This window comes from Ranitomeya variabilis, chromosome 8, assembly GCF_051348905.1.
Source record: "Ranitomeya variabilis isolate aRanVar5 chromosome 8, aRanVar5.hap1, whole genome shotgun sequence".
NCBI lineage: Eukaryota > Metazoa > Chordata > Amphibia > Anura > Dendrobatidae > Ranitomeya > Ranitomeya variabilis.
The window spans coordinates 108,526,492-108,539,405 of NC_135239.1; the positions used below are offsets into that span (position 1 = coordinate 108,526,492).

The 12,914-nt window shown below is 43.6% G+C and overlaps 1 protein-coding gene across 2 annotated transcripts in view; it reads right to left on the reverse strand.

Annotated features, from left to right (window-relative positions):
- Positions 1–210: 210 nt before the first annotated feature.
- The window catches only part of PLPP6 (phospholipid phosphatase 6), a 73,583-nt gene continuing 60,879 nt past the window's right edge, over positions 211–12,914 (reverse strand). Inside the window, exon 3 of one of the 2 annotated variants that reach the window (XM_077278054.1) lies at positions 211–1,258. In XM_077278054.1, coding sequence (XP_077134169.1) covers positions 897–1,258 — 362 coding nt within the window. In that variant the 3' untranslated portion in view covers positions 211–896. The remainder of the gene's footprint in view (positions 1,259–12,914) is intronic. The other variant, XM_077278053.1, reaches the window with a different exon arrangement.

The following is a 12,914-nucleotide window of genomic DNA, read 5'->3' on the forward strand; positions in this document are numbered from 1 at the left end:
GTCCCCTGCCGTCCGCTTCCTGCTCTGACTGAGCGCCGGCCCTAAAGTGAAAGTAAAAGCACAGCGGTGACGTCACCGCTCTGCTGCTAGGGCCGGCGCTCACACAGTGTAGGGAAGCGGACGCCGGGGGACGCGCAGGTGAGTATGTAGTGTTTGTTTTTTTTACTTTTAGGATGGTAACCAGGGTAAACATCGGGTTACTAAGCGCGGCCCTGCGCTTAGCAACCCGATGTTTACCCTGGTTACCCGGGGACCTCAGCATAGTTGGTCGCTGGAGAGCGGTCTGTGTGACAGCTCTCCAGCGATCAAACAGCGACGCTGCAGCGATCGGCATCGTTGTCGCTATAGCTGCAGCGTCGCTTCGTGTGAAGGTACCTTTACTGTAAGAGAACAGTAGGAGCCTCACTTTATATGAGGGGGAAAATAAAATAAATTGTGAACTCACTGAAGTAATAGCATACCGAAGAACCATCTGTAAAGCCAAAGGCTTGTAGTATTAGTGTTCAGGCTGAAAACGTATGTATAAAAAAATACATATACCAACGTTTCCAAACACAATGATTTTCACAGTATATAAAATATTCCCAGATGTAACATCTGAAGAAACAGTAGAACAAAGCCTCAGGATTCCCCTTTCCACAGTTCTAGGACCAACACTGCAGAAGACGGAATGTTGGATTTGGAGTGCAATGATTTTACAGCCAGTGCTGTCTACTAATAGGTTCCTATAGTGTCATTTTTTGCCTTGGTTCTGCATGTAGCTGACCCCTCAAAGATATAGTTGGAGGTCCATGTTTAAAAAGCTTCAAGATGAGGTGGGCAATCTAATCATATCCATTTTAAATGATAACAAGTCTAACATGATTCCTCCAAAATTACCACTTTCTGTCAACACTTCATATTTTGAACAGGTCAGGCATTGTATTCGGTGACAGCCAGAAGTATTCAACCAAATTATACTGCATGTGCCCCATGAAAAAGCCAAACACCACATCTGACACATTGTGTCTACCCAGCATAACTCTGGATAAACAAATGACAATAGCCCACAGCATTACAAGCATCCTGACCGGCACAGCTAATATCAGGTGGTTAAGCATAAAACGAGAAACCATGGCAGCTCGTGTAGCATGGCCTGATGGAAAGGAGTACTTGTCCACAGAGAATGTAGCAAACATGTCCATGCGGTTCTGGATAGGTCTACGACGCTTCACTATTCCTTTCACGATTCCCACAAGAATGAGATCCAACAGTAGTGCTGCCAAGAAAAAGAATACCGGTAAGCATATTAGAAAAAGTTGAGCCTTCATAAAGGTTTAAGTTATAGAGCTGTTCTTTACTACTGTTCTCCACTTTAGATAACAGAAGGTTAAAAAAGTAAGGTAACAACTTCTCTTTAAAGGGAACCTGTCAGCAGGATTGTGCACAGTAACCTACAGTGTCAGGTCGGTGCCATTATACTGAATAAAGTGTTATCTTGGTTGATGAAATCCGTCTTGTGGTTACATAGTAACATAGTTATTAAGGTTGAAGGAAGACTATGTCCATCTAGTTCAACCAATATCCTAACCTAACATGCCCTAACATGTTGATCCAGAGGAAGGCAAAAAAAAACCATGTGGCAAAGAGTAAGCTCCACATTGGGGAAAAAAATTCCTTCCCGACTCCACATCGGCAATCAGACTAGTTCCCTGTTTAATCTTTATTTGTAGTTCTTAGTTAATCAGATTCTCGTGCTCCGGGGCGGCCTGTGTGGGGTGGCTGTGGGGAGGTGTTCATATGGTGCTATGCTTACAAATTCATCTGTATGGCTTATAACAGGTCACTGATCCGTCAATGATCTGCCCACAATTGCATATAATATTGTTGGCTTAGGAAAAAAAAAAGTACATCTATCAAAATTGTATGGAGTAGTAGCTGTTTTATTGCAATTAAAGCAAATCCATAGACTTTTCAGCCCATTGCTGGATTTTATCAATAATGATTATTGATAACAGCCCTGCGACGTGCAGCTGTGGCACTGATATCCTGCGACTGCACTACCGCCATTATCCGAACCTTTTCCACCCTTCTATGGGCAGTGCCTTCATCCTCCTTCTGTGAAGGCGAGTCACTGCGCAGTAGAAGAAAACATTGACATAAAAGATTTTAAAGCCACAATGCTCCTCTGGGAAATATGCAAATTGTCTCCAGAGAGGAAGAGGACTGTCCTCTGTCCCCATGATTGTTTGCCATTGCTATAGAACCCTTAGTGGCAGTACTGAGGAATTCTTCTGAAGTTAAAGGATTTCAATATGGGAATATAGAAGAGAAGATCACATTATATGTGGATGACCTTCTGCTATTTATGGGAGACCATGGTAGATCCCTGAATAGTGTAATGGAGATGCTTAAACAGTTTGGGCAGTTGCCAGGTCTGACTATTAACTGGGATAAATCTGTGCTATTTCCCTTAGATGGCCCAGTGACCGATCAGACATTCAGCATACCCAAATAGAGGTGGTTTCCCAGTTCAAATACTTGGGGTTGGTAATATTGTCCCCTCTTAGAGATTATGAAAAACAGAATCTACTGCCTCTTCTAGACAAAATTAAGGTGCAAAATAACGGCATGGTGTAAACTCCAACTTTCTGTGGTGGGCAGTTTAAATATTATTAAGATAGTGTCGATACCTCAGATTTTATATATTCTACATAATGCTCCCATTTGGCTCCCGCTATCTAGATTCCATAAGATAAACACGCTTTTCAGAGATTTGATCTGGCATCAAGGGCAGTCCAGAATAAGACTAGAAACTCTGGAGAGACCAAAAGACGACAGTGGCATGGCACTGTCCAATGCATGGTTATATTTTCTGGCGGCTCGATACCAAGATATGAAGGGATGGAACGAACTTTTAAATTCCTATTTTGCATATGTTTTCTCTCAGAAAGGAAATGTAACATCAACTGATCTTCACTGTCCTATTAAAGGAATAGAAGAATCCAGGATATCTATAAACAGAAAGATAGTGAGGAAACACTTAGCTAACATAAATGAATTCAAGTCTCCAGGTCCAGATGAATTACACCCCAGAGTACTGAAGGAGATAGCAGAAGAAATTTTTGAACCACTCTCCATAATCTTTGAAAATTCTTGGAGAACAGGAAAAGTCCCAGAAGACTGGAGAAGAGCAAATGTGGTTCCCATCTTCGAAAAGGGGAAGAAGGTGGACCCAGTGAACTATAGGCCAGTGAGTCTGACTTCCATACCAGGAAAGATCTTCGAACAAATTATTAAACAACATGTATGCAAGTACCTGGATAAGAATGAAGTGATTAACCAGAGTCAGCATGGGTTTGTAACTAATAAGTCATGTCAGACTAACTTAATTTCCTTCTATGACAGAATCACTGACTGGGTGGATCAGGGAAATGCTGTAGATATAATATATCTTGACTTCAGCAAAGCATTTGACAAAGCATCTCACACCATCCTTATTGAAAAAATGACTAAGTATGGAATAGAAAAGGCAACTAGTAGAGGTGAATTCATAATTGGCTTAGTGATCGGACCCAAAGAGTGGTCATAAATGGCTGCACATCCAGTTGGAAGAATGTCTCAAGTGGGGTACCACAGGGCTCTGTCCTGGGCCCTGTATTGTTCAACATCTTTATCAATGATTTAGATGAAGGAATTGAGGGTAAACTGTTTAAATTTGCCGATGACACAAAGAAAGGAGGGATAGCTAATGCTAAAGAAAAGAGAGAGAGAGGATTCAAAAATATATACCGTATATACTCGAGTATAAGCTGAGATTTTCAGCCCACTTTTTTGGGCTGAAAGTCCCCCTCTCGGCTTATACTCGAGTCATACCCAGGGGTCGGCAGGGGAGGGGGAGCGGGGGCTGTCTAATAATACTCAACTGCTCCTGGCACGGTCCCTGCTTCCCGGCGCTGAAGTTTCTTCTTGTAGTGAGCGGTCACATGGTACCGCTCATTACAGTAATGAATATGCGGCTCCACCTCCCATAGGGGTGGTGCCGCATATTCATTACTGTAATGAGCGGTAACGGTGACCGCTCACTACAGGAAGAAAATGCGGCGCCGGGGAACAGACGTGAAAGGACCTCCCCGGGAGCAGGTAAGTATGACGGGGGCAGTGCGCGATATTCACCTGGTCCTCGTTCCACCGTCGGCGCCGCTGTGTCTTCCGCACTGACGCTCAAGTCAGAGGGCGCGGTGACGCGATTAGTGCGCGCCGCCCTCTTCCTGAACGTCAGTGCAGAGGATGGGAAGACACAGCGGCGGGTCAGCGGTGGAACAGGGAGCAGGTGACTATAGCAAGTGCCGGGGGCCGGAGAGGTATGTAATTTTTTTATTTTTTTAATCGCAGCAACAGCATATAGGGCAAATATCTGTAAGGAGCATCTTATGTGGCCATGTGCAGCATGATACGGGGCAAATATCTGTATGGAGCATCTTATGTGGCCATGTGATCTTATGTGGCCATGTGCAGCATGATATGGGGCAAATATCTGTATGGGGCCTCTTATGTGGCCATGTGCAGCATGATATGGGGGCAAATATTTGTATGGGGCATCTGTATGGGGCCATGTGCAGCATGATATGGGGGCAAATATCTGTATGGGGCATCTGTATGTGGCCATGTGCAGCATGATATGGGGACAAATATCTGTATGAAGCATCTTATGGGGCCATAATCCACATTTGTGGAGCATTATACGGGGCAAATGTCTGTATGGAGCATCTTATGGGGTCATAATCAGCATTTGTGCAGCATTATATGGGGCATATTTTAATATGGAGCATCTTATGGAGCCCATCATAAACTGTATGGAGCATTATATGGGGCTTATTTTGTATGGAGCATCTTATGAAGCCCATCATAAACTGTATTGAGCATTATATGGGGCTCCTGATTCAATATGGATATTCAAAAACACTTAAACTACTGTCTCAATTAATTTTACTTTTATTGGTATCTATTTTTATTTTTGAAATTTACCAGTAGCTGCTGCATTTTCCACTCTAGGCTTATACTCGAGTCATTAAGTTTTCCCAGTTTTTTGTGGCAAAATTAGGGGGGTCGGCTTATACTCGAGTATATACAGTAAATAAACTGGAGCAATGGGAAGCAACTAACAGAATGGTTTTTAATAGGGAAAAATGCAAAGTACTACATCTGGGCAATAAAAATGAAAAAAGCATATACAGAATGGGAGGAATAGGGCTAAGCAACAGCACATGTGAAAAACACTTGGGTATACTAATAGATCAGAGACTTGAACATAAGTCAAGAGTGTGATGCAGCAGCAAAAAAGGCAAATGCAATTCTGGGATGTATTAACAGAAGCATACAGTCTAGATGACGTTAAGTCATTACTGCCCTCTACTCCTCTTTGGTCAGACCTCATCTGGAATACTGTGTTCAGTTTTGGGCACCAAATTTTAAAAAATACATCAACAAACTTGGGCAAGTTCAGAGAAGATCAACCAGAATGGTGACTGGTCTTCAAACCATGTCCTATGAGGAACAGTTACAGGATTTGGCAATGTTTAGATTGCAAAAAAGAAGACTGAGAGGAAACTTAATAGCTGTCTACAAATATCTCAAGGGCTGTCACACTGTAGAAGGATCATCTTTATTCTTATTTGCACAAGGAAAAACTAGAAGCAATGGGATGAAATTAAATGGGAGGAGACACAGATTAGATATTAGAAAAAACTTTTTGACAGTTAGGGTGATCAATGACAGGTGGTGAGTTCTCCTTCAATGGAAGTCTTCAAACAGAGGCTGGACAGACATCTGTCTGGGATGATTTACTGAATCCTGCTTTGAGCAGAAGGTTGGACCAGATGACCCAGGAGGTCCCTTCCAACTCTACCATTCTATGATTCTATGAAAGTGACACGGCAGTTTAGTCTGTAAAATTATTCAAAATACTGTGGGACACGGGCACCTTGTGGAAAGTTTAGAGGCAGGCAGGTTTGGGGGTCTCTCAGTATACCATACATTGGACTTAATTTCCAAGGTTTGGCTTAAAATCAAACAAACAAGAGAAGGTCGAACACTTATCAATGTACACACCTCTTTGGTGTAATGACTTAATCAGAATTTGCCAAATTAACTACGTTCGGGAAGTGGAAGAATATGGGTATACAGTACGTTCACTAGGTGGTCGGTAATTAAGGGCTTAAATCCTTTGACTGTCTGCAGAAAGAGTTAAGGTACCGTCACACTAAGCAACGTCGCAGCGATATAGCCAGCGATCTGTGACGTTGCAGCGTCCTAGGTAGCGATATCGCTGTATTTGACACGCAGCAGCGATCTGGATCCCGCTGTGAAATTGCTGGTCGCTGCTAGAAGGTCTGAACTTTATTTGGTCGCTAGGTCGCCGTGTATCGCCGTGTTTGACAGCAAAAGCAATGATACCAGCGATATTTTACACTGGTAACCAGGGTAAACATCGGGTTACTAAGCGCAGGGCCGCGCTTAGTAACCCGATGTTTACCCTGGTTACCAGCGTAAAATGTAAAAAAAACAAACAGTACATACTTACATGCGTCCCCCGGCGTCCGCTTCCCACACTGACTGAGCGCAGTAAAGTGAAAGTGAAAGCACACGTCACCGCTGTGCCCTGCTACTGCCGGCGCTCAGTCATTGCAGGAAGCGGACGCCGGGGGACGCATGTAAGTATGTACTGTTTGTTTTTTTTACATTTTACGCTGGTAACCAGGGTAAACATCGGGTTACTAAGCGCGGCCCTGCGCTTAGCAACCCGATGTTTACCCTGGTTACCCGGGGACCTCGGCATCGTTGGTCGCTGGAGAGCGGTCTGTGTGACAGCTCTCCAGCGACCAAACAGCGACGCTGCAGCGATCGGCATCGCTGCAGCGATCGGCATCGCTGCAGCGTCGCTTAGTGTGACGGTACCTTTAGATCTACCTGATAGCTGCTTCTTTCAATACTTTCAACTCAAACATGCCTATAAAGCCCAATGTAAAGTGAAAGGTGTTAAAACTCAGAGAGATGTGGTATTAGACACTATTTGCTCAGAGGGAGCTACAAAAGGGGGTAATATCCAGTGTCTATAACGACCATCTCTTTGTCTTTCTTAAGAAATTCCCTCTGCTGGTTAGACAGAAATGGGAGACAGAGATTGGTGTTATCACAGATGATGGGTGGGCTTCGGTGCTGGAATACATACTCAATCTTTCACTTAGTGAGCCCAAACGACTCTCACAGCTCTGTATCATTCATAGAGTATACAGATCACCTGAAATGATGTTTAAAATGGGTCTTAGAAATGATTCTGGATGCCCGAGGTGCGCCCAACAGGAAGCAGGAATATTGCACATGTTATGGTCATGCCCGCATCTGTACTCATATTGGGGAGCAGTTTTGGGCCATACAGAATCAGCCTATGGGTGCGTGGTGACTAGTAATCCTCTCACCTGCATACTGGGATATGTAGGTGAACTGTATAATGTTGAGACTGGGAAACTTTCCAATGCTTGATACATGGCTAGAAAACTGATTGCTAAAAACTGGATTTCTCCCCCGACAGGCAGAGAGTTTATCAATCAAGTTGAGTCCCTCATCTCATTGGAAAAAGGGGTATATCTCAAAAGGGATAGAAGTAAATATTTTGATAAAATATGGGGTCCCTAGCTTGGAGGTATCCAGCGATCAGCCTCGATAGGATCTCGTTGGATATGTATCAGTTGCTATGGAATCACTACACATTGCGTTTCGTTTACAAATGCCAATCGGCCGTGTGCCTTTCGACTTGACAGTTCTTGACCGGCCTGATTTATTCTGTTTTGTATGGTCATACATCTATGACATGGTACTCTGAATACAAATATTAGGGATGGGGAGATGTTCATGGTATGGGGGAGGGGAATAAACACTTTTGGTTGAGAATGTTTTTTGTGTATGTGTAACTGTTATAAAATTAATACAAATTTACTTGATTTAAAAATAAAAAAAAAGAGAGAGGAAGAGGACTAGAATGCCTCTCACTCAGCCAAACCAGATTTGACACTCTGCTCTAACGAGGGGCACTACTCCGAAATACGTAAGCTACTTACCGGTAGCGGTGTTTTTCAGGAGCCCATGACAGCACCACGAGAGAGGGGATCCGCCCTTCAGGGACAGGAAACCTACAGACATAAAAGGGCGGCACCTCTCTCCCTCGTCAGTTGGTTTACAGAGCATGAGAGGACCTCCTAGGTTAGTAGCATATAAACAATTTTAAAACATGGTACAATTCACCCAGTGACTAAACTTAGGACTTAATGGAAAGAAGGTGTTGACCCACACAAGAAGAGAGGGTAGGGAATATAAGGGTGCTGTCATGGGCTCCTGAAAAACACCGCTACCGGTAAGCAGCTTACGTATTTATTCAGTCGCCATGACAGCACCACGAGATACTTTCAGAGAAGTAAAAGGGACTAGGGAGGGACAACTGCCTCAAGCACCCTTTTCCCAAACGTGAGATCGTAGGAACTACCGAGATCTAGTCTATAGTGTTTAAAGAAAGTAGATGGAGAAGACCATGTGGCCGCCTTACAAATGTCTTCAATCGACACTTCTGATCTCTCCGCCCAGGACGTGGCCACGGCTCGAGTGGAATGAGCTCCAACACCCTCCGGAATCCCCATGCCACCTGCTGAATAAGCCAGAGATATTGCCTCCCTGATCCATCTAGCTAGTGTGTTTTTGGATATTTAAGTCCCTTCCTAACTCCCTGGAAGGATATAAATAGGGAATTATCTTTTTTCCAAGCGTTTGTAACTGAAATATATATTTAAGAAGACACCTTTTTACATCCAAAGTATGAAATTTATGTTCTTTATCATTAGTGGGGTTAGGACAAAACGAGGGAAGAACAACCTCCACTAACCTATGAAATTTTGAAGCAACTTTTGGAAGATAAAGAGGATCAGGTCTCATAACAACTCTATCTTCCCTAAACTGTATGTACCGAGGCTGTCTGGACAAAGCTTGTATATCACTAATCCTTCTCACGGATGTAAGCGCAACTAAGAGGGATGTTTTCAAGGATAGGATTTTAATCGGGGCATCATCAATAGGCTCAAATGGAGCTTGCGTTAAGGCTGAGAGTACAAGATTTAGGTCCCATGGAACTATTCTTTGTTTAATGATTGGTCTGGATCTCGTAACTGCCTTGAAGAATCTGAGTATCCAATGATTGCTGGCCAAACTTCTATTGGATAGTGCCCCTAGAGCCGATACTTGAACCCTAAGAGTACTTGTTGCCAGGCCCATATCTAATCCTTTTTGCAAGAATTCTAAATTTTTAAAATACAAGGTTCCTGATCAATTCGTGTACCTGTATCTGATAAGAATTTTTTCCAAGTCCTGACGTAAATGTTAGTTGTAGAAATGTTTCTACTTTTGAGTAATGTATTTACCAAGTCCCTCGAAAAACCTCTCCCCCTTAGTAACGACCTTTCAAATTCCACGCCGCTAGATGTAAATTGGCCACTCGTGGATGGACGATTGGCCCCTGGGAGAGGAGATTTGGTATTTCTGGAAGAATCCATGGCTGGGAAATGGAGATCTTCCTCAGCCAAGGAAACCATGATCTTCTGGGCCAGAACGGAGCTATCAGAATTATTCGGGCCCCGTCTTCCCGAATTTTCCTCAGAACTATTGGGATTAAGTTCAGAGGGGGAAACCCATGGGCGACATTGAAGTGCCATGGAATTAGAAGTGCGTCTACCGCATACGGATTGTCTCTGGGGTTTAAGGAGCAGAACTGATGCAGTTTTCTGTTTTGTCGGTTGGCAAACAGATCTATGTCTGGACATCCCCACAACTGTATGATCTGGTTGAAGATGGAAGAATTTAGTATCCAATCTCCCTGTCTGAGTTGGTTGCGGCTTAGATAGTCGGCCATGGTATTGTACTTTCCTTTTATGTGAAGAGCCGTGAGTGATAGTAGATGATTTTCGGCCATCTGAAAAATATGATTCGCGACCTCTATTAATGAACCGGACCGAGTACCTCCTTGATGGTTAATGTATGCTACGGCAGAGGTACAAACTGCATTCCTCGAGGGCCGCCAACAGGTCATGTTTTCAGGATTTTCTTAGCATTCCACAAGGTGCTGGAATCATTCTGTGCAGGTGATTAAATTATCACCTGTGCAATACAAGGAACTCCTGAAAACATGACCTGTTGGCGGCCCTCGAGGAATGCAGTTTGACACGTCTGTGCTATGGTTACCTGGTTGTCGGAATAAAGTCTGATGTGCCGACCCTGTAGGGGTATAAGAAAACTACTTAAAGTGCGTTCTACTGCTAATAACTCCTTCAAATTGGATGACGTAAATTTGGCACGTGTGTCCACTAATGTAGTGATTGAATAGATTCAACGGACAATGAGAATTTGCTGTCGAGATGAGCTTTCAGGTGAAGGGAATTCTGTAAAACGTCCCACTGTAGTGTTCTGGTATGATATTGAGCCCAGAGAATCGCCGGAATACATGATGTGAGTGAACCTAATAGTGACATTGCCCCTCTTACAGAGATTAAAGGATTATTAATCACTCTGGTTGCTAACCGCTGGATACTATCTACTTTTGAATCCGGCAGACGACACTCATGCCGACTGGAGTCTATGGTAAGACCCAGAAATTCCTGAATTTTTAAAGGCTGTAAACGGGATTTTTTAAAATTAATAATCCACCCTAATTTGTGTAAAACGGATGTCACTTTCTCCAACTGATTTTTGCAATGTGACTCTGAATGTCCCACAATCAGTAAGTCATCTAGGTAGGGAACTATTAATATGTCCTGTTCGTGAAGGTGCACCATAACCTCTACCATGATTTTAGTAAAAACCCAGGGTGCAACCGCGACTCCGAAGGGTAGTGCACGATATTGTAAGTGCTGTACTGAGCCGTCTACTGAAACCGCCACCCTAAGGAATTGTTGGTGATCTATATGTATCGGGACGTGATAATAAGCGTCTTTCAGATCTAGGACAACCATGAAGCAATTGTTAAAGAGGAGTTTTATTGCCGTCTTTACAGATTCCATTTTAAAAGACAGGACAGGCAAAAATGTATTCAGGCCTTTCAAATTAATAATGGTACGAAAAGATCCATCAGGTTTTTTGACCAGAAAGAGAGGGGAGTAGAGCCTTTACCTCTTTGTACCGCGGGCACTTCAATCAGAACCCCTTTTTTCTGAAGTTCCTGCACTTCCGACTCTAGTGCCAATTGTTCTGCAGAAGAACGGATGGGTGTTAAAGTAAATTTATCATGAGGGATCCATTGAAACTCAAACTTTAGGCCAGTTTCAATAACGCTGAGAATCCATGGACTGTTGGAAATTTGTAACCAGGCAGGATAGAAGGCTAAAAACCTACCCCCTACCTGGTCCGGCAGTCATTGAGGGTTTTTATAGTCCCGAGAAGTATTAAACATATATCCTCTACCTTTCCTTCTATTATTATCATATCTGGGTCTTTCTCTATTCGACCTTCTGCGGCTAAACCATCCTTTATTATAATCCCGTCTATAAAAGGGTCTTCCCAGGTAAGGGAACAGTTTTTTATTATCGCCCGCCTTTTCCAATAGTTCATCAAGAACTGGTACAAATAAATGTGCCCCTTCACATGGAACGCTACACAGTTTTGATCTGGCTTGTAAATCTCCTGGCCAACATTTAATCCATAGAGCTCTACGGGCTGCATTAGAAAGGGCTGAAGATCTTGCGGCTAGTTTAACAGAATCCGCCGATGCATCTGATAGAAAAGCTGCTGCCTCCTAAATTATAGGTAGAGACAAAAGGATCTCATTGCTGGGAGCCTTATTTTTGAGCTGATCCTTTAAGCGGTCAAGCCACACCATCAGTGACCGTGCTGTGCAAGTTGCTGCAATCGCTGGTCTCAGGGATCCTGCTGATGTTTCCCAGGCCCCTTTTAGGAAAACATCAGCCTTCCTATCTAGTGGATCTTTTAGATTTCCTAGATCTTCAAACGGAAGGGAGGTCCTTTTACACGCTTTGGCCACTGCTGCGTCCAGTTTCGGAGCCTTGTCCCATGAGGACGAGGCTTCCTCCTTAAATGGATATCTCCTCTTAAATGCCGGTGGAAGCGAACATTTTCTTTCAGGTTTTTTCCACTCTTTTGTAATCAATGTATTTATCTTATCCACCACCGGAAAAACCTTTCGGGATTTTCGATCTAGGCCTTTAAACATAATCTCCTGCATAGAACATTCTGAGTGGGTCTCCTCAATCCCCATTGTGTTGTTTACCGCTTTAACCAGATGGTTAACTCTGTCTAGCGGTAAACAGGAGTGACCGGATTCGGCCTCTATGGAAGAAGAGGATGACAGAAAGGAATCAGAGCTCAGTTCACCCAAGTCCGAACCCAAATCCGAAACTGGAGACCAAGCATGTTTGCTTCTCTTGACATCCGTTTTCTGGGACATGGATCTAATAGCACCTTTAACTTCCTGTCTAATCATATCCCTTAGAGTGGAAGTAAGGGCTTCGTCCTCAATTAAGCGTTTTATGCAGTGTTTACATAGCTTCCTGTCATGGCCATCTGGAAGTGGTTCCCCACATTCGGGACACTCCCTATGTTTGGCTTTGGCGGAACATTTTCTCCCCTAACAAGGAGAGAGGGAATATAAGGAGGAACAGGAAATCACTAAGTGAACATTCACGTAGATCACTTACCCAACGTTTAGTAAACGGTACCGTAATTAGTGGGGGGTCCTTCTTAGCCGGTGATGCTTTACAGCCTGAGGACTTGCTCTGTCTTGACTTTTGGGCATTCTTGTCCCCACCAGCGCTACCACTACATCGTCGCTGGGACAAAATTCGAGGCTCCTCAATAGGCTGAATCTGTTGCTGCTGCTTGTCAGG